We start from the raw sequence: 25,386 nt of genomic DNA, 5'->3' as shown, positions 1-25,386 counted from the left end.
CCACACACGCAGTGCTGTGCTCACCCCAGAGAAAGGGAGCGGCTAAGGCCACCCACTCGCTGTCTTACTAGATCATTTTGCTTTGTGTCGCAGAATCGTAACCAAGTTGAAAGCAACACTTTAGAAGCAGAACTAGGAATGACTGAGCATGCCAGTGAGTTTTCCATCATTTGAAACCTCTTTTTTAAAATAAATAACAGCACCTTGGGGAGATCAATCCTAGCTTCCAACACTGCCTCCTCCCTCCCGCCTCCGTGGGGCAGGGGCACAGGCCGCCCGCGGGGCGCCCAGGGCACAGGGAGGCCCCTCCTTACCACTCAGCAGCCACCAGAGCAGAGGGATGAAGCCTGGGCTCTCACTGATGTACTTCAGGCCCTTCAGGTTGATGCTCACGTTGTACAGGGACATCAGCATTAACCTGAAACGCAAAAGAGAACGGTGTTGAAATGCTGGTGCCCCCACCGTTTCACTCGAAACACATCTCCTGGCTCATGTGGCCTTAGCATACGCAGGGGTGTCCTCACACGTCACACGTCCAGCTCTGTGGTCTGGAAGACAGGCACAGCAAGCAGAAGGCATGTGAGATGCTACTTGTTTCTGTGAGGCTACATGAAAACGGGACACTAGCAATAATGCCACATAACACCATGATTAAGCTCACATAATCAAGAGACACGAGTGCAAAGCAGGCACGGGAAACCTCAAAGCCATCGCACTGAGCAGTCTCTTCGGTTACGAGCCCTGCGTTTATCTACCAGTGACCCTCAGCTCACCAGGACACTGCACACTGGGAGCTCAAGTCACGGCTTAAAACCTAGTCCCATCTGCCATTCGCTGAGCGCCGCGCACAATGTCTGGGGGCCAGCACAGGCCACACACCCTGTCTACGCCACAGCACGAGGGAAGAAGGGCGCCACACCACAGCCCTACGTGTCCAGAGTCACGCGGGGCTTCACAGGTGGTCTTGGGACTGAGCATGACTGCTAACGCAGAGTCAGATGAAAACTGGAAAACTACAGACTGGCTTCTGGTAACACTGCGGAGTACAGAGACCCCAAAACCTTCACACTGCACAGCAACAGAAAAAGCAACACAAATATTTTGCAAACCGTTGGAAAAAATGGATGAGCTTGCAAGAAATGAAGGGAAAACATCAGATCAGGAACTTAGTGGGAGCACAAATTTAGGAAGGTGAGCCCTAAAGATGACAGATCCCAGAGGCACAGAGTGTCAGTGCTGGTGCCTCGTGCAGAGGGACACAAAGAAAAGCCTCAGACCAACGCAAGACAAGGATTCAGAGCACAGAGCCCTGCAGAGAGCCAGGCAAGAGTGAGCTGTCAAGCGTGGTGTGAGTCCATACTTCTCGTATGGCCTGAAAATCCCCAACCCCATCATTTTAATAAAGAAAGGAGGCCTGGGATAGGAGCTGCTCCAGCTGCCTGGCCAAAGTAAACGTTCTCTTAAAGGAAAGGACCCTCAAGTTGGTCTTCAAATAATTCCCACAAATACAGTGGTAACAATTGTGAGTTCAGAGTGAAAATGACAAAACGTGAAAAATAAGACCCCCAGGACTAAGAACTAGAGACGGCATCTACAAGCCATCAGATACTACAGTGTCCGTGCAGAACAGTATGTTAATAGGTGTAAGTAATTCCAAAAGAAGTTGAAAACACCGTCAAGGAGCTCAAAAGAGAACTTGCAACAAAGGGAACAATAATAACCCGACTGTAAACTGACACCTGAAAAAGGAGAAAGACTAAGCAGAAGAGAGAGCTAAAGAAATCACAGCAAACAGCCAGGCTAGGGAGGAGGGGCCCAGGAAGGCGGGCACCAGAACAAGCAACGCACTGAAAACGCGAGGCAGGCGCCGAGGGGCCGGGCAGAGCGCGAGGAGGGCCCAGAACGGGGCGCGGGCTTCGGCCACCAACCGCCTCAGGGAGGCCGGGGCGTGGGGGTCAGGCAAGCAAGTCCCCGCAGGGACAGACGCCCATCCTCCCCAGGAGGCAGCCCCGGGCCCAGCGCGGACACGCCGAACCGCGAGCCAGCAGGCCCAGCGAGGCTGGGGACGGCAAGGCGCTTGCTTTGGCCACCATTTTAAGGGGTGCCAAAAAGCTTAGAAACCAAGATGTTTTTTAATATAATGTAATTTTTAATCAAAACTACTGCAAAACTTCCGTAACAAGCAACACACCAAAACTTTAAATGAAGACAGGACCAGTGACAGCACCGCACCAAGACATCTTGGAGTCTGAGGCCAAAGGAAAGTCAGCAACAGTGATTCACTCCATTGACAAGGGACCAATGAAGTAACTCACGGTGCATGCGCACATGCACGCCATGGAAAACGTTTATTACAGTATTCTGTTAAGGTGGCTGGTTTCGAACACTGGCATACAAGCATCCGTGTGAGTTCCTGCACTCAAGCCCTCGGGTGCACAGCTGGGGTGGACTGCTGGGTCACACGGTGACCCCACGTGCAGCCTGCAGGGGCGCCGCCTGTTCTCCAAGGCACTGGTGCCACTGTATGTTCCTACCAGCAACGTACTAGGGTTCCATTTTCTCCACACTCTTGCCAAAACTTGTTATTTTTATTTAAAAATATATATATATAGGCATCAAGAAAAAAAAAAAAAAGGCTTGTTTCCCCACTAAAAGTAGTTTGTCAAAAGCAAGCTCCATGGCCCATTTGTCTTTCCAGACACACAGACTAGCACAGTACCTGGGTTGTGGTCACTGTCAGCACTCAGTTTAAATCTGGAGAGTGAACTGACCCCCAGGGACGGAGAGCCTCGGTGGGACAGCTCGCCGCACAGTCCGTCTCTCCGGTTCCCACGGGCGTTCTCAAAGCCAAGGCAACGCTCTTGTCCAGGCAGACACCACCAGACCAGCGCCCTTGAGAGCAGTGATGCCTGGCTCTCAAATCACGATTCTCAGCCTCCTCACAGGCCACAAAATGACCCAAAATTACAAATCTTTTCAAGTTTTCCTGACAATTTTTACACATATCCAAAATCTATGCACTGGGAAGCCATTTAATGAGTTATTAACGGATATTCAAATGTCATATTCATGACGAAAATTCAGCACACTAACTAGAATTTTCTGAGATCTCTCATCCAGGATTTCAAGCAAAGTTCCTACTTCAGATCACCAACACAGATAGTTGGAATTCCTTAAAACTCAATGTATCTTTTATGCTGCTTTGTGGCTACCACAGCAGGGCTGAGTCACTGCAGCAGAACCACGTGGCCCTCAGGGCCTAAAACATTTCTGTCTGGCCCTTTAGAGGAAAAGTTTGCCAACCCCTGCTTTGGAGCATGAAAATAAGGTAAGCCAATCTTCTCTAGATCTTAAAAGGTGAAGTTAACATCTGGATAATAACTGAAATATGGAGCAAACTCCAAAAAATATGTCTAGTTGAAATTCTTCATTGACTGCCCTTTAATTTTAAGGTGGCAAAAACATAAACTGATAAACATCTCTGAAACTTCGTATTTGGTCACAATCAGCCATCCTTAAGAAGCTAAAATGGACCAAACGTAATTGCAACGACCACGGTGCCACCTGACCTGGCATTACTGCCAGGTTCCATCTTACAGAAGACCAGAGGCTTCCTCAAGGTCACACCAGGACTCAGCAAACAACGAACTCTGGTTCTTATGAGAATGCTTCCCATTCCAACATTTCTACTCCAACCGAAAGCACTTTGTAAATAATGTACCAAGTCTCTGACCGCACGTCAGCAGAGACTGCCCATCCAGCTCACTCTCCCGGCACTCAGTGTGGAACGTAAATGTCATTCCCCAAACTGCTGTAGTTCCAGGAGTCGTTTTTCCTTCCAGTGACAAAAAAGGCAAACTTCTGCTTCTTACCATGATCCTGAGCAGAAGATACATAATAAATGGATTAATGGATTCCAAAAGAGCAGCTTCCCGATCTCTGCAGTCTTTAGAATCTTAAATGCACTTGACATTGATTTAAAAAAGGACTGAAAGGCAGCAGCAAACTTGAGTGCTACAAAAGCAGCCCTCCTTGAGTGAAAGGCCCCTCCTCGCCTGCAGACCCCAGGCCACGCCAGGGAGTGAACGTCTCTCCTGGTGAGAAGTCAGAGCCCTCCGGACTGCCTGGCGTCCAAGGCTGAGTCACCAAAAGCAAAGGTGACGCAACTCAACCGCCTTACTCCTCATCGTGAAAGAAAGTATAACTCGTAACCTAGAAGCAGCAGGGAATCAGCACACCCAGCGCTTCAAACAAACCAGCAATAAAAATAACCCAAAAGGCACGACTGTGACGTCTCCCGGCCTGAAGCGAAGCCCACAGTCAATCACCCAAAACGGATGAAAACCTAAAGTAGCCCAATCAGCACCACCAAGTGATTCCAAGAAACAAGGAGCAGTGAAGGTCTCCCCCGGGAGAGAAAAGCACCGGCGGGCAGCACAGCCGGACACTCAGACCAAATGACGGCGGAGCCTGCGGCTGGAGGCCCACCGCCGTTAAAGGGGTACCGCCATCAGCGGCCGGGCGGGCTTGCTTCAGACCCGCTGTCCCCTCCCCAGGCAAGGCAGAACCTGAAGGCTGTGGTCCGTACCACGCGTAATCCCAATCAGACACCTCAGACTAAACGTCACACTGAAGAACAGAGAGAACGAACATGACCCCCCCGGCTGAGAAAGAACACCTCCCCCCCAGCCACACCCCGCCAGCCGAACCTGAGCCCGCACTGCAGGGCCGGCCCCACCTCCCCCGCTGCGTGCGCGTGCCCGCCACCCACCTCCGGGCACGCGCACACAGCCCTGACCACGCCCGTCCGCGTCCACATCAGCGGGTGGCCACAGCGGCTTCCCCTCCACGGCGACACATCTGCCATGCGGACCCGCGTGTTCTACTGCATCCCACTGTGTCCCCACGTACCGGTCACAGTCTGCCTGTCCCTGCTCCCGCTGCCCGAGGTGTACTTTCCTCATCAAACACTTAACTGTTAACCAAGATCCTAGAAATCGATCAGAACGTCTTCAACGACGACTCTCCTACCACCTAGACTACTGAGGGTCTGACTGGGAACAACTCAGGAACCCAACCAAGAACGGCGACAGGACAGCAGTGGGGAAACCAGACTGACCAGGAGAGGCTCGGGGCCCGCCGTGCCAGGCTGTGCCAGCACGATGCGTGGCAGCCCTCTGCAACCCAGACACGGCCCAGACCCTGCCCACCCCCACCCCACACCAGACTCGGGAATGCAGGCCTGACACCCGAGGCCGGAGGGGGGAGGAAGAGGACCGGGGCTGGCGAGGCTGGGGAAGCGCCTGGCTCCTCAGCCCGGGTGCTGGCTGACCACGCACAGGCTACGCACAGGCACATGGGGAGGAGGTGGACAGAACCCCTCCAAATGTTAGCAGAGCTGGCAAATGGCCTGGTATGGACCCTGGTCCCTGCTGAAGGCTGTCACAGCACAACTGGGAGAAAACAGGCCGAAAAGAAGCCAGGGAAGCGGGAGCACTTGGAAATGCAGAAGCAAGAGACGGCCACTGACTGAGCAAAATCCCAGGGGCCACTCATCAAAAGCACAGCAAGCCCCACCCAGCGGTGGGCGGGCCGCTTGCCAAAAACCCCAAGAAGCCACACGCTCCTCCGACACGTGAGAGAAGTGAGGGCGAGGTGGGCATGAGTAAGCTCACACCCACACCCCTCGGCTCTCCTTGGGGAGCAGGAAGGACCATCACCTGCTGGGACACCCCCCCAACCCTGCAGAGGACAGAAGAACAGCACAGTGGTCAGCGTCACAGAGACAGTCTGAATTCTGCCCTGGCCCCTGTGCAGCTCTGACTGGGGCTGATGAGGACACAAAGAAGGGTTCTGGGGGGCCCAGGACCAGGAGGGGGCAGAACGGCAGGAAACCTTCTCAAGTATCACTGCAACAAGGAGAAGAGAAGGCACGTGGCTGGTCCAAGGTCAGAGCCTCGGGAGACAGCAGTGAGGCACCCGTGGCTGCTGTCAGAAGGAGGAACAGAACCCCAATGCATCTCACGAGGGGATCCAGGTAAGCTGGACAGAGGGGAAGCCGTGGGGCAGATGGAGTGACTGGAGGAGAGAGAAGCAGTGAGGAGCAGGGGTCGCTGCAAGGTGAAGGGAGGAGTGAGGGGAAAAAGGAGTCGAGCAAGAGGAAGGCATCTGGGGTACACGGCAGAGCTTCCATCTCAGAGGCTGAAGCGCGTGCACAGTGCCAACATCCAGGACGTGGCTGCAGGGCGGGTTACTCACAGGGAAGAGCACCTAACATCTCTGCAGCCGAGAAAGGCCAACGACCCTGACATTAACTGCTGCACAAGTCACCAACAAAGATGTTCAAGTCATTCGCACCTGCAGGAGGTGGGGAGAGGACTAGTGAACAGGGGAGGGAGCACAGGTGGGTGCTGAGATCACTGGCTGCCTGAAGATTTGGCGTGACTGTCAAGCAAGCAAGCAAATGTCTCTGCAGGCGGTTCCTCATCACCCACGGCAATGGACAAAGGCTCACTAGGACGAAAAGGCAGAGAGCTCTGCACGCTGGGGCCAGAGAGGCTAGAAGAGACGCAGCCCTCACACAAAGCCTCACTTTGCAACCTGGAGGAGGGGTTTGGCTGCTCTTGTAAACACTGTGTACAGACACAGAAGCAAAGGAGATGATGGCTTAGTATCCAGAATATGCAAAGAGTGACAGCAAATCATTAAGAAAAATACAACCTAATAGAAAATGGGCAACAGACATGAACAGGTAATTCACAGTAATACTCACAGTATGATGTGTGAAGAGTCTCAACCTTACTGGTAAGCTAAATCTAGAGACAGACAGACAGACGTGGATAGATAATACAAGTATTCTTTATAGGAATATAATAATGAAGTGTGCATGAGGGTGCAGGAACACAGAACACTGATGTCATACGGGTGGAAGTGTGTACTTCAGTGACAAATTTGCAGCATTTTATAAAACTGGAAATGTGCATGTCCTACTTCTCAAATGCTGCACTTCTGGGAAACTCCTGGAGGGGTTCTCACACAGGTCAGCAAGGAAACACTTACCAAATGTTTTCACTGCAGCGTAATACTTGTAGAGTAAAAGCTAAAAGTGACCTAAATGTCCATCAGCAGTGAGACGACAATCCAAACATGACATTTTCTTTGATGTAAGTTACTTAAGAGGAATCAAGCAGATCCACAGACAACTTGTAAGAATATACACAAGACTATGACAGTCATATGTCGTCCTGTATTAGCCATGTTGTTCATGTACATACACCTGTTAGCACAAAACACTAATGGACTGAAGAGCTTGGTTCCAGGTAAGATGGAGTAAATGCACCTGCCCTCTTCCTTCCTCTGAACACAGCTATAAATCCTGAACCAAATACAGGGAGCAGCTATGTTAGAGCCCTGAGAAGCCAACATTAGCAGGTGGACTGAGAAGAAGACCAGAATTATAAGAGCCACCAAACCAGCAATGAGTTTACCACTCAGCCCCCAAGTCCAAGAGTGGCAGTGACCCACGCAGAGATGGCACCAGGAGAAGACCTCCAGCTCAAGCTCGAGGCGTAGGAGAGGGACCTCTTGGCAGGGACCTCACAGGCAGTGGGAGTCCCCAGGTAACAAACTCTGTGAGGGGACCTTCCTCCCCGCCAGAAGGGCTGTGATCCACTGCGCTCCCGCTTGCCCTGGACATGGGCAGAGCCACAGATGCAGGTGACACCTCAAGGCACACAAACCCCGGATTCCAGGAGAAGGACTGAAAGGGGAGCCCCGGGGAGCTCCCAAGTACCAAGATGTGTGGGGAGTTAAGAGTTCTGGAGAGGGACCCCACAAGGGCGTTTACAGGCTCCTGGCCTCAGCCCAAGCTACATCTGTGCAGACCTGATGGTAAACAGCACATCTAAGACTCTGGGGACCAAAGTGTCGACCATCACCCCAGTCTCAGTGACAGACATGAGAGGCAGACCCAATGTCACCACAAAGGTTTTTTAAAAATGGGACTGATGTGGAAGCCACAAACAGTGCAGGCTGGTCAGAACTTGTGACTGAACCCAACCAGGCTGATCTCCTGCTGAAACAAAAACATCCACATTTCCCACAGGATTTAAACAAGACCCAGAGTCTCAAAACACAACATCCAAGTGTTCACAACACAATCCAAGTTACCCAGCCTGTGAAGAAACAGGGAAAATCCCAACTCGTGTGGGTCAAGACAATCAAGACAAACCAAGGCCAAGACGACACAGATGTGAGACATACCTGACAAAGACTTAAAGAAGCTGTTTCATAAAGCACTCCAAGAAGTCAAAGCAAACGCTCAACATAAATGATGCAGGAGCAGAACCCTAAAACGGGTCACAATTTCCTGCCCTAACCCCCAGGACTGCACACATAACCCTCTGGCCATGTTAAGCCACCTGGGCACGGCAGTGAGACCCTGCAGTGTAAGTCAGGTTACTCACCAGCTGGCTCTGAGTTAATCAAAGGGTATTTGCCCAGTTACACCAAATTTAAACCTGCAAGCCCAACAAAAGCAGAGTTTTCTCTGGCTGGTAGCAGAAGAGGAGACCCAAGAATTTCCAGAGTGTAAGAAAGACTCAGTGAGCTGCTGTGACTTGAAGATGGGGTGGGGTCCCTGGAAGCTGAACGTGGCCCCATCCAACAGCCAGCAAGGAAACAGGGACCTCAGTCCTATCAACACAGGGAACTGGATTCTTCCAGCAACCTGGACACCCCTGGACGCAGATTCTGACACAGAGCCTCCTGAAAAGAGCCCCGATTCTGGCCCTGCGAGACATGTCAGAAAACCTGATCAAGCCCGCTCAGACCTCTGACCTACAGACCTTACCAAGGGTGTTGTTTCAGCCACTAAGCTGTGTAATTTGTTCCACAGCAGCAGAAAACGAGCATGGACTCTGGCGCCTGGAAGTGGGGTGCTGCCACGACAAGCACCTGTTTTATGACCACCGTGAAGTGCCCGTGACAGCATTTGGAACTCACCCACTGCCCTGAGGTGAGAACGTTCCTTCTGTTTATATTATCTTCCTAAAATAGTACTGAAAAGAGTGCATCCCTTAATTCTCCAGGAAATCTGTTTCTTCGATTTTTTAGGACGATAGCCAAATTAAGTGCATTTACTTGAAAAAGAGGTCCAACCTGCAAATGCTAACTAACATGTAGCTAAACATGAACTTTGAAACATTATCCACCGTACACTTTGAGTCTGGTGCACTGTCCCGGCTTCAAGTCTCCCAGAAGCTGCAGGATGGTGTCCAAGAGCACGCGGCTTGAGGTAACCAGGAACTCCCGGCCACATGCGACGGCAGCAACATCTGCAACAGGAAGAGAAAACGAAGCGTCAGAATCGCTGTGGCTTCAGTGCCTAGAAAAGCCTGTCCGAGGCAGAACGGCTGCTGCTGCTTCTCTCCTCACAGACCTAGTGAAACGCAGACGGCCGACAAGGCGCTAAGCGGTGTCGTCCACAGGGTGGGCAGCCCAGACGGAGTGACTGACAGTGACAGCAGCTACGGAGACAGTGAGCAACGGCCTCTGTGATCAGCAAGTGCCCGGCGGTGGAACAGAGCACTGGGCCTAACGTTTCCGCAGCCTGAGCACAGCACAGCAAGCGGGCGCCGGGCTGCAGAAGGCTGGATTAACAGCTGTGAGCAGTCAGGGTCCAAGTGGAAGGTGAGGGCTGATTGCTTCATCTGGGACCAGGACACCAAAACCCAAGTTCAGCCCCGGGACTGAAATCCTAATGGCTTGAACCACAATACCAAACTGAAATCATGAGGTCAAAAGAGAGTATGAAAATTGATTCTAAAAAAAAAACTTTTCTGAATTGTGCATCCTGTAATGGTCAACAGTATCACAGTTTCTTCAGGCCTGAGGCCCTGCAGACCAGCGTGGAGACCAGACCTGGTCATTACACGGGCTCCCCAGGGAGCTGCAGCTAATGCTCCACCAACATTCCCAAGGACCTGGAAGGACACATCGGTGATCCAAAAACACTTATGTGTGTGTTGGTAAGACTCTTCTTAGCTAGGTCTAACAGTAAAGCATGATTCAAAGTGACTAAAACCCCTAACACGAACGAGCCAGCCAGCGTGGAAGAGCAGCAGCAGCCTGGCTCCTCCCCTGACTTCGATGGAAACGCGTCTCCTAACTCAGTTAACGTGATGTCTGACGGGGGTCCTGGCGGATGTCCTCTCTCCTTCAAGAAAGTGTTGTTCTATTTTTAGTTTACTAATAATTGTCCAGGAGGGAGGATGAATTTTATCACTTACCTGTTCTGCCTCTGATTAACTGTATCTGATGGTAGAATATAAAAGTTTTTTTAACATTTTTTATTGATTTATAATCATTTTACAATGCTGTGTCAAATTCCAGTATTCAGCATAATTTTTCAGTCATACTATAAAAGTTAATCTATGCAACCAGATCAACTTTATAGACTCAGATCCTGGATATTCCTATTTATTTTTGTTTTTCTAAGCTGATGAGGATCAAAAGAGGTACATTAAAATCTCTTAAACCTAACATTTCTTTTCCCATTTCTGCTTATCTTCCCACCAAGTTTGCCTCGTAAATCGGTGCTGTTCATCTGGTATATAATTTTATGACAGCTGTAACTTTGCTGAAGACGGACCCCTTCACTGACACCTCCTTTCTTCAGTGAATCTGAACCTGATGAGTGTATTTTCTATCACGTAAAACTCTACCTCGACTGAAGAAATATTTGGGGGGCGGGGGGGACAATGAAGCATCTGGCGTCATAAGCTGAGAGAAGATCATTTTAAGGTAGTTTTTGGGGGGAAAACATTTTTCATGTTAAGATACATACTGGAACCTTGCAGGAAAACTTACATTCCAGCCACATATTTTGGTAGGTAGTTTCCAGAGACGACTTCCCAAGACCGTGCCTCTGCAGACCCTTGGGTTGTTCCTGCCCTAAGACTCAATGTGTAACTAGCAGAACACATCAGACCTGCTGCGTGACTTTCAAGGAAAGGTGGAGAGGAGCCTGACGGCTTCCACCTTGGTCTCTTGCCACTTGCTCTAGGAGCCCTGGGTCGCTAGAAAAGCAATCTGACTCTCCCGAGGCTTGCTGTGGTGCAGAGACCACAGGAAAAGCACACGGTGGAGAAGCCCTAAGACCACAGAGGAGAGAAGGACATCCACCAGCCCCTCGCTGTTCCATCCCTCAGCAATCTGGGTCACCCCAGCTGAGGCCCCAGACAGAGCAGAGCCACAGCGAATCATCCCTGCCAAGCCCTGAGCAAACTGCAGGTTTGCAAGCAAAATAAATGACTGCTGTTTAAAGATGAAGTTTGGGGCAGTTTGTTACATAGCAGTAGACAGTGGGAACATCACTAACACATCACTGATGAAACACTACACAGCAAAGGTACATGGTATCAGAGCAGGCACCAGCAACAAACACAATAACCTTACCGGGAGATGGAGCCCTGTATCACGTATCCAGTACTAGGACAGCAAATGCCAACCCTGCATTTCACTGACTGCCGATAACTGAAGAGCAAATTGTGAGGTGAAATAAATGTGAATAAACTCGTACACTGATAACTCGAGTGTCTGTCAGACTGTCTGGGATGCTTACGAAAGTCAACCTCAGGACTAAAAACGATTGTTGGTTTAATTTTCTGTTAAAATGTACTTATTTTTTGTAGGCTCATTTTTCTTTGAAGTTTATAGATATTTCTAGAGGTTACCATAGTAATTATATAAAAAACGAAACTAGTGTGAATTATGTTTTCTGATAAAAAATATAAAGAATTGAAGTATAGCATGTCTGATATTTTTGCTTTAGTTTGTAATAACTTTGTCTTATTTTCAACAATAAGAAATAATAACAGGGTACTGGCATAATGACAGCTACATAGATCAATGGCAGAAATAAGAGTCCAGAAATAAATACTCAAATTTATGACCAATTGATTTCCAAAAAGGTATCAAGGCAACTGAATGGAGAAAGGACAAAAGAAAAATCTTTTCTACAAATGGTGCTGGGACAACTGGATAGTCACATGCAAAGAAATGAAACTGGACCCCTACCTCACACCGTACATAAAGATTAACTCAAAGTGAATCAAAGACCAAAATGTGTGAGCTAAAGCTATAAAACCCTTAGAAAAAAACATTGGAGTAAATTTCATGTCCTTGAAGTAGACAACGGTTTCTTAGTTTTACAACAAAACACAAGCAACTAAAGAAAAACTATACTGGATGTCATCATAATTAAAACATTTGTGCTTCAAAGGACATTATCAAGAAAGTGAAAAGACAACCACAAAATGAGAGAACTTTTTGCAATCGTGTATCTGACAAGGGACTGGTATCTAGAATATACAAAAAACCCTTACAACTCAATAATAAAGAGATAAAGGACTTAATTTTATACAACGGGCAAAGAGCTTGAATAGACATTTCTCCAAAGAAAATACACAAATGGCCAAAGAGCACATGAAAAGACGCTCAATATCATTAGCCATCAGGGACATGCAAATCAAAACCACGATGAGATACCACTTCATACCCACTATGATGGCTCTAACCAAAAAAATAACTAAAAAGCACGGGTGGGAATGTAAAATGGTGAAGTCAATGTCAGAAAATGGTCTGACAGTTCCTCAAATGGTTAAAGCCATACTGTATGACCCAGCAAGCCCACTCCGAGCTGTATACCCAAGAGAAATGAAAACCTGTACATGCAAAAAACTCGTACACAAATGTTCACAGCATCATTATTCACAATAACTAAAAAACAGAAACAACCCAAATGTCCGTCGATTGATAAATGGATAAATGTGGTAGCCATACAACAGAGTACTATTCAGCCACAGAAAGGAATGAAGCGCTGACACCCGCTATGACATAAATGCCTTGAAAACACTATGCTAAGTGAACAAAGCAAACAAACAGCCAGTCACAAAGGACCGCACTCTATGGGTCCACTATACGGAGTGTCAGGCACAGGAAAAATCCGGAGTCCAGAAGCAGCTTAGTGGCTGCCTGGAGCCAGGGAAACGGCAGGGCTGGGGAATGGCGGAGGCTGGCAGGCTTTCTTTTGGGGTGATGAAATGCTTTAAAACTGATCATGGAAAGTGATGCATAGCATATGTACTAATGCCATCAAATTATATACTTCAAATTGGCAAACTGTATGGTGTATTATTGTATCTCAATAAAGCTGTTAAGAAGGAGTAACTGTAGGGACACACAGCCCCGTTCACTGGGTTACTCAGTCTCTACTGCTCATCCTGGGCCTGTGTTCTATAAACCACTTATCTGTAGCACTAATTCGCCATATTTTTTTGAAATAAACATAAGCAAGTTTGCTCTATTAATACTATGACCCTGTTTTACTGTTTGGGTTCTTTCCTTTGCATGTGCTGTGGTACTTTCTTATCAAGTCAATCACTTAGCTGTCGGGGTGGGAGTAGGCCAAAGGCCATGGGTAATCTCAGTCTGGGAACTGCCTCTGTACACTATTTATGGAAAGCCCCCCTCAGAGCTGGAGGGAGTGTCCAGTCCCACTGGGAAGTGGCTTCTAGAATCCAGTTTCTCTCCTGGCTTCTGTGGTGAGAAGTCCGATCAGAGAGAAGCAGCCAGCGCCTGAGGGTCAGCTGGCAGGAATGAAGCAAGGCCGTCCGCCTGCTGCTGTCATTCTGCAGTGTCAGAGAGGCTCCTGGGAGCCGTTCCCACACCGCTTACAATCTGCTGGCGTGTTCGCCCGTAAACCCTGCCTCGCCAGGTTAGATAAGTTTCCACTGCAGAATGAGCACACTTTGTGAGGACAGCCAGTCATAGAAAAATCACTGGCAAAGCCTATGGTGACACAGTTTCACTTCCAGCCAAATGCGCTGACCTCAGATCCACCAGGAGGGAAGCAGGAGCCCCCGCCTTCCCACGGCTCACCTGCGAGCGGAACTCCTGTTCTCGCCACTTGCTCAGAATCCCTCCCTTTACACTCAACCGCACTCTCAGGAAAGAAAGACTCCCAGCATCTTTCATTTCTCCCAACCTGTAACTGTGGTTAACTGGATACCGTGGATAACAGACACCAAACTGCCCTGAATTAGGAAGACCTCCACATGACTAGACGCAAACATGCCCGGGGCACAGAAGCCACAACGCCTTCGGTGATCTCAAAATCTCTCTCCACAATCACCTCTGTTCTTCCCGAGTGTCACACACCACTCTGTCTCTGTGCATGGCAGGTGAAGGCCACGCTCTGGGGCACAGGTTCTCAAAGTAGCAAAGGAGGATCATCTTGCTGCCAGCAGACATTTGGCAACATCTGGAGACTTTCCTGGTTGTCACAGCTGGGGGTTGCTCCTGGCCTCTAGTGGGTAGAGTCCAGGCGTGTCTCTAAACCCCAACAATGCACAGAACACCCCTCCTGACAGAGAATTCTACTGCTGAGCTTGAGAAGCACTGCTCTAGGGACATGAACTCAACGACACAGCACTGATCAAAGACCCACCGCCTCACAGGGCCTGTCCCTTAACCCAGGAGGCAAGGCTCACTGCCTCCTTGTTTCAGAGCAACTGCCACTCAGCTAAATTCAATGGTTTTCAGGCCTTGTGCCAGGATCACCTAGAAGCCTGGTGGCACCACGTGCGGTACCATCCCAACTGCTAACCAAAAATACCCAGCACTTTCCCTCAAATCAATTATGAAATAGTACTACTTTCTCCTTCTGACGTAACAGTACGTCAGCAAAACACCCTCAGCCCAGCACCTGTTAGACTTGTCTGATGACAGACAGCCTCGGTTCTCTCTACAGTGCAAGTGTCCACGATGGGAGACAGCTTGCAGAGGACACGCCCCTTCCCAAGCCACCTTAGCGCTGTCCGCTGAGGGGTCTGATCCGTAAGGGAAAAGGGGCAACACTAGCTGGTCATGACCTCGATCAGGTCACCAGTCCAGGGTGTCCTCCTAGGGCCTAGCTTATACTTGTCCCACATCTGTCCCTGAGTCCTAAATGCTTCCGTTCGGCTGTTGTCCTGAAAGCTGATTCGATGAATGATTCAGAGACAGAACCAAGATGAAATCACAGTGGTCAGTGCTCACACTGAAAATCAGCTCCCGCCCAGCCAGCCTCACCTTCCAGGAGGCCCGACCACAGTGCGAGGGTCCACACAGTCCCTGATGATCTCTCCTGGAGCTCAAACAACCAGCCACCTCCAGCGACAACAGAGATCCCCACACACAGAAAAGCTGGAACGTTCTGCAGACCTAGGGAAGAGCAACTGCCAGAAGGCGAATGTGCGGCCACGCGGAAAAGGGTCTAGTGGTTCCTCAAAGATTAAACACAGAGCTGCCCCGTGACCCAGCACTTCCACTGCCAAGCACACCCAGGGGCTGAGCACTCATGTTCACACGGAAACCTGCACACGAACGTTCACAGCAGCACTACCCCTAACAGCCAGAGAGCGGAAACACCCAAATGCCCAAGCGCTGACACTTCACTCCAGGCTTGGACTAGGTGACAGAAGCCTGGCTAAATGTCACAGCACAGATCTGGCAACTTGCTCTCCCACACACAGACCCACCCACATCCAGGGCCGGGGCAGATGTTAACCATCATCTGGGGCCTAAGAGTCTTTTCTCAGAAGTCTTTTCCTGAGGGTCACAGACTCAAGAACACAAGGCTGGTCAGTGATGGAAGCAGAAGTGGACACTGGCCTCCATTCTCACACAGCCACCGCTCCCCGTGTCAGGGAGAGTGCATGGAGGAGGGGGACGGGGAGCAGGAGAGAGCAGGGCGGGGAGCAGTGACACAAGGCCACTGACACAGAGCTGCTCTGCTACCAGCTCTGCGGGACTATCTCGTCCACGAAAGATAAGCTGGATCCAGTCCTGCCGTGAATTATCAAAAATCAGTCGTGTTGATTCTATGATCATTACCTAATACCTCGTTTGAATGAATGAACTCAGAATTAAGGGGCAAGGAATGTAACTATGATTTTCAAATCACCAAAAAGCAGAAAAAGTAGTTAGAAAAATAGGTTTTCCACTTGCAAGCTAGGCAAGTTAATCTTCACAGGGCTGTGATAACAATCTGCCATCTTCATTTAAGTTCCTTTTTGTCCACGTGTAACAGTCACTGAAAATAATTGCACCTCTATGTCAAACAATGCCTTGCCCACACAGCGTGCTGCCCGCCCCCCACAACTCAGAAACAGCCACAGCAGCGTGCCACGCGGTTACAGCAGGTATCACTACTCCACTCCGCAGACGAGGGAAGTAAAGTCCGGAGACTTTACATCCTGGGAAGTGGACTCTCTGGGCCTAAAAATCCAGACCCTTCATACCATATTAACCTATGATTAAGAACAGCGACTATGGGTGAGTAAGAAATTTAACAACATCAATGTTTAAACAAATCCTTGACACCCAGTTTTTGCTTAGGATTCAGGAAATGGAGCGAGCTATACCTCTATTCTTTAAAAGGGGCAGGGTAGATGATCTGAAAAAACACAACTCATCTTGAACACATCAGAGAACTGAGGCTGAAGATTGACCAACTGACACGAAAAATAAGGAAAGGAGGTGCTGTGAGCAGAGGTGTGAGGCAAGCGCCTGCTGGCCGGGGGCAGACGCTGGGTGCCACACAGGCCAGCAAGAAAGATTCAGTCAAAAGGTACAACAAACCACCAGACGGGCGACTGCCTGGGCAGACAAGCGGGCAGAGGGGCTGACTGCAAAGGGAAGACAGTGGGAGAAGGGGAGAGGTGGGAGACACGATGGAGCCGCTCCACACCTTAACTGTGTGGTTACATGACGAAATGCATTTGACAAAACCTGCAGAACCATAAAAAGGTGACGGAAAAATTGTGATAGGTTAATTTATTGTGTGTAAATTTTTTTAAAAGAATCCTGTTTTAGAAGCAGAGGACCTGACAGCAACCGCGGTCTCTGCGGTAATGCCGCCTCCCTGTGGACTAGAGTCTTGGCATCCAGATATGTGAGTCCCCGAGGCCTCTGGGGAGCAGCGCTTTTATAGACCACCACTGCGGGGTGCAATCGTCCCAGCGAACGCATCACATGTAAGGGGGAACTACAAGTGCCCACTTTCCGACTCTTCAGGGGGTTCCCACGTGAGCCCCTCCGATCGGGGAGAAACAAAGCCAAGCTGCGCTCGTACACTGGGCAGCAGGCTGGCCTTACCCGCTGGCCACTGCCCCACCACTGCCCACCAGCTGGCCATGCAAGCAGCCCAAATCCCCAACTCAGCAGAATGAAAAATCACACACATCACAGACCTTTGAGGTCACCTGCAAATAGTAGAAAATTGAATCATCAAATTTGCAAATACCTTCTACTAAAAAAAAAAAGACCTTAAAGCAATTTTAAAAGGTAGAGCAATGGAAGCCTCCACCACTGAAGGTGCAACAGCAGAAGTACGGAAGGCCCTCCTGCAGAAGACTGACGTGCCAGCCAGGCTAAGCCAGGACCGGCCCAGGCACCACCTGGGTCTCAGCTTCTGCCCCAGAAGAACAGCGCCGATTTTTAAGGGATTAAGAAGAAACGGTCTACGCGGGATCCACTTCATTAGGGTTTCAGCAGATGAAGGACAACGCCACGAGGAAAAACAAAATTTCCTCTCTCCTTCACGGCAGAGTCAGCCCAAGAGCAGCACAGGACACAGCAGAGACGAAAGAGCTACGTAGAAACGGCAGGCAGCCGCACGGAACAGCTCCACTGACTACAGAACAGCGAGCCCGACGCCCCCCGCGCTCGCCGCCTCCGGCTACGCTGGGACGGCAGCGTCACGTACTTGGCCACTTGGCTTTATCCTTTCAGCAGTTTTGCCAGAGAATTCTGTCTAACTATAACTATAATTTTGGGGGGAACTTCACAAAAGAGACAACTCAGGGTTTTGGAATTCTTTAATTACAGTACCAAGACAGCAGCAAGAGCTTCACTTCGGCTCAGCGTAAGGCTGTCACTTCAGCTAGACGGTACATGGGGGATGGCTCCCGGTGACAAGTGGCTGAGCTTACAGCTCTGTCCTGACGCCGTCACGCAGGTGGAACAGAACACGCAGGCTCACCCACTGTTTCCCAGGAGGAGTCCTTCTCACTCACCGACACTGATCAGAATCCCCGGGGTGCTGCCCCGCAACACACACTCCCGGTACCTCTCCCAGACCCGCTGAGTCAGACTCGCCAGGGCAGGAGCCGGCTTGACAGCGTTCCTGAGAGGAGACCATGCGCACACACCCGCGACTGTGACCGCTGGTCTGCAGCACACTTCCGAAAGTCGCTACATTTGAAAAGAACTACTCACTTGTTACGATTCCAGCCAAAGCAAAAACAAACTGATTTTCGTCAGAATCCAGCTCCTTGACATCACCATCCAGTGACTTCACAAAACTCTCCATTGTTTGACCAGTGATGTTGAAAAACTTCAAAGCTTTATCCTGAAAGTTTAGAAATGAAAGTATTACACCCTTTCACAGATGCCAGTGGGAAAACACTTTCAAAGCGCAGGACACAGGAGACAGACTTCAGTTCTAACCAAAGAAGCAATATTTTTAAATCCATTCCTTCATTAAAAGTTCCCATTGAAAAGATCAGAAGAAAGAAGTTTGGCGCACGTAGAAAAAGCACCCTGCAGACTGACAGAAAGAGTAAAATAAAAATACTTACAGGAAACAGCTCACATTTACACAATGACAGAAGTGCTGAGATGCATTCACCCAGATACACTAGAAAAATACGTTCTCTGCTCTAGGCATGAACCCAGAGGTGTTCACACCTTTGGCAGAACTGTTTCTGAAACAAAGTCTTAACTGAAACCTCGATACGTAAAAGACTGTGAGCAGCTGCATCGGGCGGGTTAAGTGTTCATCCCTCAGCAAGAAGTATCTCCAAGTATGCAGAACCTTGAAAGCACTTCCTTGGGGGGCTGGGTTCTAAGGAACAGTTTGAAAACCAATGCATTTGCAAATGGCACAAGGGAACTTCATGGACTGACATAAATGTTCTAAGACTGGACTGTGATACAAATATTCTAAGACACAACTCTACAAGTTAGCTAAAAACCACTAAATTGTATAGTTATAAATGAGTGAATTTTATGGTATGTTAGTTATACCTCAATAAAGGTCAATAAACTTAAAAACACATTTAGCGTCTCCACCATTTTTACTTCTGCGAGTGACAAGTAACGCACCACTGGCCTCCGGCCAACCACCTTACTCCCGGTCAGGCCCCCCCGTCCTCCCAGAGTCAAAGCACAGTTCTTTGGGGCTCCTGTCGTCCTCTCGGCTGCAGGGGCCACTCAGCCACCATTCTGGCCTCAACCACACAGCTCTCCCACTTCCCGGCCCCCAGTGCCTGGGGTGCTGCCCGGTCCCCTGGGCTGGCCTCCCGAGTAGTCCTCCTGTCCCGTCCCCACACCCACAGTGCCCCCTCCTCACTTCCTGTCAGGTTAATCTCCCCACATTCTTCTCTTGTCCTGTCACTCTTTGACTCAAAACCCTTAAGGAATCCAGTCCTACCACCCACTGGATAAAATCATCAACCTGGCATTAAGGGCTTCCAAAACTACACTGCACCCTACCTTTTAAGCCTCATTTCCCTACGACTTTACCACACTAACCCTGCACTCTGTGTCAAATGGCCCATGAACTGTCCCTAGAACAAACTCCAGACTTCTCACTCCACGACTTTGACTCCGCTGTTTCTCTCCTCCTGAGTGACCTTCCTCATTTTCTCCACTGCTGCCTATTCAAGTTTATCAAGGTTCATTTCAAATCTCTCTTCGTCAGTGAAGCTCCCTGATGTGTGTGTGCACGCATGCTATCAACATGTGTATGTTAAATAACATGTAACATTCAGTCAATTCAATACTACACTATCTATGGAATATGTACATTTATGTATTAAATGCACCTAAATGTCAAGAAATAATACTGAAGTAGAGCTACCTGCACAAGTGCCACACTGATGCTGAGAGAGAATCTGGGATCTTACTGTATTCGGTTTACACATCCCCCAGAGCAGCAGGGCACAACCCTGCACGGCTGCTATTCCACAACGATTCCATGAGCACAAGCAGCAGCTGCAGCCGCAGTGCCTCAGCAGCCGCGCGGTTACATGCGCACGGACCGATGACAGCCAGGCAGCAGGGCGCCTTACCCCCGCCAGGATGGCCTTGACCACCTCCTCGCTGCTGGACACGCCCCACAAGATGGTGCAGGCAGCTGCTCCCATCTCCGTGCAATACTCTGCCTGCTGCAGGAGCTGCTGCCTGGCTTCATTCAGCTGCTGTCGAAGAGCCAGTTTCTCCTGAAAGCAAAACAAAATAAAATCAGAAAAATAAATAGCATTCAACCTCGAAATATCTCTACTGTGTTTCCTCTTTCCAAGATATTTTTAAAGAAAAGGAATACACACAGAATATAGAAAACGGGTGGTAAGTGAATACTAGCCCTTAGAGAGGCAAATTCCTTATTTTTTAAAAACTTCAGAGGCAAAAAGAACACTCATAGAAATGAACATAGTACTGCACTGGAGTTTATAAATACTGCCAAAGACTTGAATTCGTCTTCTTTCAAGTAAGACGAACAGTGAGGCACCTCCGATCCCAATGGCTACACCCAGGACCAGCACCAGCTAGCACACCTGAAGGAAGCGGTATCTACCAGAGCAACAGTTCTAATGAAGGAGCCTGCAGCCGCCAAGCGGCCCTGCACTGTGAAAGCGCCACGTGACAGCCAAGCCCAGGCAGGAAGACGGGAGCAGAGGCGGGGAGGGGGAGAAGGAAGGGCCCCCCAGGCGTGCCCTGACGCAGCGAGCTAAGCACCAGCGTAACAAGAACATGGAGGCCAGATAAGACTTCTCAACCTCCCACCAGCAGCTTCTGAGAAGCAAGTCTCAGCCAGGGCTCCTCGCAAGGGAGCTGTCCTCCTGATGTCACCCTGACCAAGGGTCAGCTTCACGTGGGCCTCAGGTGACACGAGGCTTCTTACCCCTCCAAGCATCACCACCACCAGTTTCTCTCTTCCTGCAACCTGAAGTTCCCTTAAAACAGGAGAGCATTTCCTTACTTAACAACAGGTAAACTTAAAAACAGAAAAACCCAAAGTCATTTATACAGAAGTATAATTAGCTCAAGGGCCCACAGGGAGAGCCTATGCGGTTTCAGGATGTCCTTTCACAGAGGTGAGCGCAGGACAATTACAGCAGAGGGGCTTTTCGCCGAGGGCTAGAAACGCAGCAGCGGCCCACAGATCAAACTCTGCTGACTCCATGGCTCGGCCCAGGGTGGCCCGCTCACGCCCACCCAGGGGACAGTGCGTTTGGTGCACAGAGCTGCATACACATTCACACGTAGAGTCACATTTACTTTAGGAGAAAAGTGTCGCTGAGCCTGACTCATCCTAAAACTGCTTTATGCGATTTATAAACTCTGGGTTTTAATATCTGACTTCATCAGAATAGCAGCCTGGTTCCAAGACTCACTCTTCAGTCACTCAGGCAATGGTGACACACGCAAAACTATATCACAGCATTTCCTTTCAGAATTCCAGCTTTTCTCAGAACTGAAGCGGGCTGCATTCCAATTAGTCTGTTTATGGCGGTTTTTCCACTAGATCACAGGACTGTTGAGAATGACCATCAGAACTGCCTTCTATGGTCATATTTGGTGGTTGCAGACAGACATGGCCTGACACAGGGCTGCACAAACAGCACAATAATATCAAGAGAAACTTAAAAAAATTCCATAACATCAAAATTAAGAAAATACCTTGGAATAAATTTAAGAAAATTAGTTTAAGAAAATAATAAATAAAAATAATGCTTTACAGTAAAAACTATAAACATTATTAAGAAAAAGATCCAAATACATGGGAAGATAACACCATGTTCAGGGACTGAAAGACTCAGTATTGGTAAGATGGCAACTCTCCCCAAGTGGATCTATGGATTCAATACCATCTCTATCAAAATTTCAGCAGGCTTTTTTGCACAAAAGTGATCATCTGATTCTAAAATTCACATGGAAATGAAAAAAAAAAAAAAGCCTGAAAAAGAAAAACAATGTTAGAGGACTAACACCACCTATTTTCAAAGCGAACTTGTAATAAAGCTACAGGAATCAAACCAGTGCGGTACTGGCATGAGGATGGACACAGAGATCAATGAAACACCGACATTTATGTCAATCAATTTGAACAAAGTTGCCAAGGCAATCCAATGGAAAAAGTAATCTGTTCAACAAAAGATGCTAAAACAAAAACAAAAACAAAAAAGATGCTAAAATAACTAGATATTCAAATGTGGAAAAAATCAACTCAAAATCAATCACAGACCTACATGTAAAGTTTCTAGGAGAAAATCTCTGTCATCTTGAGCCAGGCAAATATTTATCAGATAGACAGCACAGCAAAACCACAACCCACTACAAAATTGTAAATTGAACATCAAAATTTAAAACTTTCTTTCTTCAAAAGACACCAATCAGAAAGTGGAAAGCCATGGACTAAAAGAAAATATTTCTGTATCTCAAAAAGGACTTGCCTGCAGAATATATAAGGAACTCTTACAACTCAAAAAGAAAACAATCCAATTAAAAAGAGGCAAAAGAGCTAAATAAACACTTAGTAACCAAAGAAAATACATGAATGGATAATAAACACATGAAAAGATGTTCAACAAAATTAGTTGTGAGGAAAATGCAAATTAAAACCACAAGATACCACTATAGCCACTATAATCTAAAAGACCAACAACATCAAGTGCTCACAAGAATACGGAGAAAGCAGAACCATCACACACCGCTGGGTGGAATGCAGAATGTACACTCACTGTGGCACACAGCTAGTAGCTTCTCAGAAAGTTAACCATATACTCACCATACGACCCAGCAATTCTACTCCTAGGTATCTCCCCCAAGAAAAATTAAAAAACATGTCCACACAAAGACTTGTACACAAATGTTCATAGCAGCATTTTTCACAATGGTCAAAAACTGCAAATAATCTAAATGTTCATCAGCTGGTAAACGGATAATGAAATGTGGTTTATCCATCCAATGGAGTATTACCCAGCAATGAAAAGGAACAGACAACCAATGTACGCTAACATGAACGAGCTTCCAAAACACTACACCAGACACAGAAGACTACACAGTGTACAGTTCCGTTTGTACAAAATAGTCAAAAAAGGCAAATCTATAGAGACAGAAAGCAGATCAGTGGTTGCCTAAGGGCTGGACAAGAGAACAAGGACTAACCGAAAACAGATACGTGATGGAAACATTCTAAAAATTGGTCAAGGAGGAAGCTATAGCCCAGTAGTAGGGCACATGCTTAGCATGCATGAGGTCCTGAGTTCAATCCCCAGTGCCTCCATTAAAATAAATAAATAAACCTAATTACCTACCCCACAAAACAAGCAAACAAACAAAACCTAAAAAGCAAACAAAAAAAATCAGACAAAATCCAGCATTTACTCATGATAAAAATTCTCAACCAACTAGGAATAGAGAACTTCCTCAATTTGATGAAAAGCATCTACAAAAAACCTACAGCTAAAATCGTGTTTATGTTTATAGCACGGGAGGCGCATAAGGGGCAGACAGCGTATGGGAAACCTCTGTACTTGCCACCCAGTTTTGCTATAAACTTAAAACTTCTCTAAACAACAAAGCCTGTCTTTTTTTAAATCAAACCTAATGGCTGAAGACTGAGATGAAGACCAAGGCAAGAATGTCTGCTCTCACCACTCTTATTTAACATAGTGCTGGAAGTTCCAAACTGTGTGATAAGGCAAGAGAAAGAAAGAAAAGCTATGCAGAGCATAAGGAAGAACAGAAGTGACCCTACATGCAGATGACATGATTGTCTATATTAAAAAACCTCAAGGAATTTACAAAAAAACTAGAAGTCATAAGTGAGTTCAGCCAGATCACAAGATAGAAGATCAACACGAAAAGCAATCTCATTTCACTATACTAAAAACAAAAAAGTAGAAACCAAAATTAAAAACACAACACGGTTTAAAATTGCTCCAAAGAAAATTAAATACTTGGGTAAAAACCTAACAAAACCTGTATGGAATCTGTATGCTGAAAATTACAAAGTGCTTATGAAAGAAATTAAAAACCTACACAAAACGAAAAGACATACTCTGTGTAGGGATCGAAAGACTCAACATAAGAAAGATATCAAATCTCCCCAAATGATCTCTATATAATGTAACACAATTCCTATCAAAATTCCAGCAAGAATTTTTGTAGATACAGTTGAGGTTATAATTTTTTTATGGAAAAGGAACATGTGCAATTTTGAAAAAGAAGAGTTAAATGGGAAGAATGACTTTGCCCGATGTGAAGGCTCACAGTGTGACCACAGCCATCAGCACAGAGAGGTCCTGGTGGAAGAGCAGACCCACGGCCCAGAACAGGCTCAGGTAAATACACCCACCTGACTGCTGCAAAGGTGCACAAGCGATTAAACACGTGAAAGCGGCTTTTCAGCAAATGGCGCTGCAGCAACTGGACAACCACTGGCCCCCCCAAAAAAAAGAACCACAACATTAGTTCCCACCTTACACAAAAATGTACTCAGAATGGAACACAAACGTGAAATGTAAATCTATAAAACTGTTAGGAAAAAAAACGGAGAGAAACTTCAGGACCAAGGGTTAGGTGAAAAGTCCTCAGACATGACACACAGAGTACAGTCCATGGAAGCAAAGATCAACAAATTGGACTCCATTCAAATTTAAAACTTCTGCTCTGAAAAATCCTGTGAAGACGAAAACAAGCTGCAGAGCGGGAGAAAACAGGCGCAAATTGTATGCGCAGCAAAGGCCTTTTACCTGAAATCTATCAAGAACTCTTTAAATTCAACAGTAAAAAAAAAAAAATCCAATTAGAAAATGCGCAAGAGACACAGACAAGTATTTCACAGGAGAGAACGCACGGACGGACGCAAAACAAGCTCCCAAAACACCCTTAGCCCACAGGGAGATGCAAATTAAAACCACAGCACATCCTTCAGGACAGCTGAACCAAAAAGCAGTGACAACAGCAGATGCTAACCGGGATGCGGAGGAAGTGACCTCTCACCGGTGCTGGTGAGAATGTAAAAGGCTCCGGCCGCTCTGAAAAACAATTTGGTAATTCCTTATAAAACTGAACATGCACTTACCACACAACCCAGCGGTGGCACTCTCAGGCATTTATCCCAGAGAAACGAGAAAATGCACTCACACAACAACCAGTGCACAGATGCTCATGACACCTCTACTCATAGCAGCAAACAAAAATGGAAACAACCCAAATGTCCTTCAGTGGAAGAACTGGTGAACAGACTGTGATATTCCATGCCATGGAATA

The 25,386-nt window shown here is 47.8% G+C and overlaps 1 protein-coding gene across 5 annotated transcripts in view; it reads right to left on the bottom strand.

Annotated features, from left to right (window-relative positions):
* Nucleotides 1-25,386, bottom strand: part of HSF2BP (heat shock transcription factor 2 binding protein) — a 65,112-nt gene that overhangs the window by 26,192 nt on the left and 13,534 nt on the right. For all 5 annotated transcript variants that reach the window (XM_032496933.1, XM_032496897.1, XM_032496805.1 and 2 more), the window contains 4 exons: nucleotides 20,178-20,327; nucleotides 18,322-18,454; nucleotides 9,218-9,335; nucleotides 315-418 (listed from right to left, as the gene is read on the bottom strand). In XM_032496933.1, the coding sequence (XP_032352824.1) occupies nucleotides 315-418; nucleotides 9,218-9,335; nucleotides 18,322-18,454; nucleotides 20,178-20,327 (505 nt within the window). The remainder of the gene's footprint in view (nucleotides 1-314; nucleotides 419-9,217; nucleotides 9,336-18,321; nucleotides 18,455-20,177; nucleotides 20,328-25,386) is intronic.

Source organism: Camelus ferus, chromosome 1, assembly GCF_009834535.1.
Source record: "Camelus ferus isolate YT-003-E chromosome 1, BCGSAC_Cfer_1.0, whole genome shotgun sequence".
In the NCBI taxonomy this organism is placed as follows: domain Eukaryota; kingdom Metazoa; phylum Chordata; class Mammalia; order Artiodactyla; family Camelidae; genus Camelus; species Camelus ferus.
The sequence above is the reverse complement of the archived record's forward strand: the minus strand, read 5'-3'. Positions and strand labels throughout refer to the sequence as shown.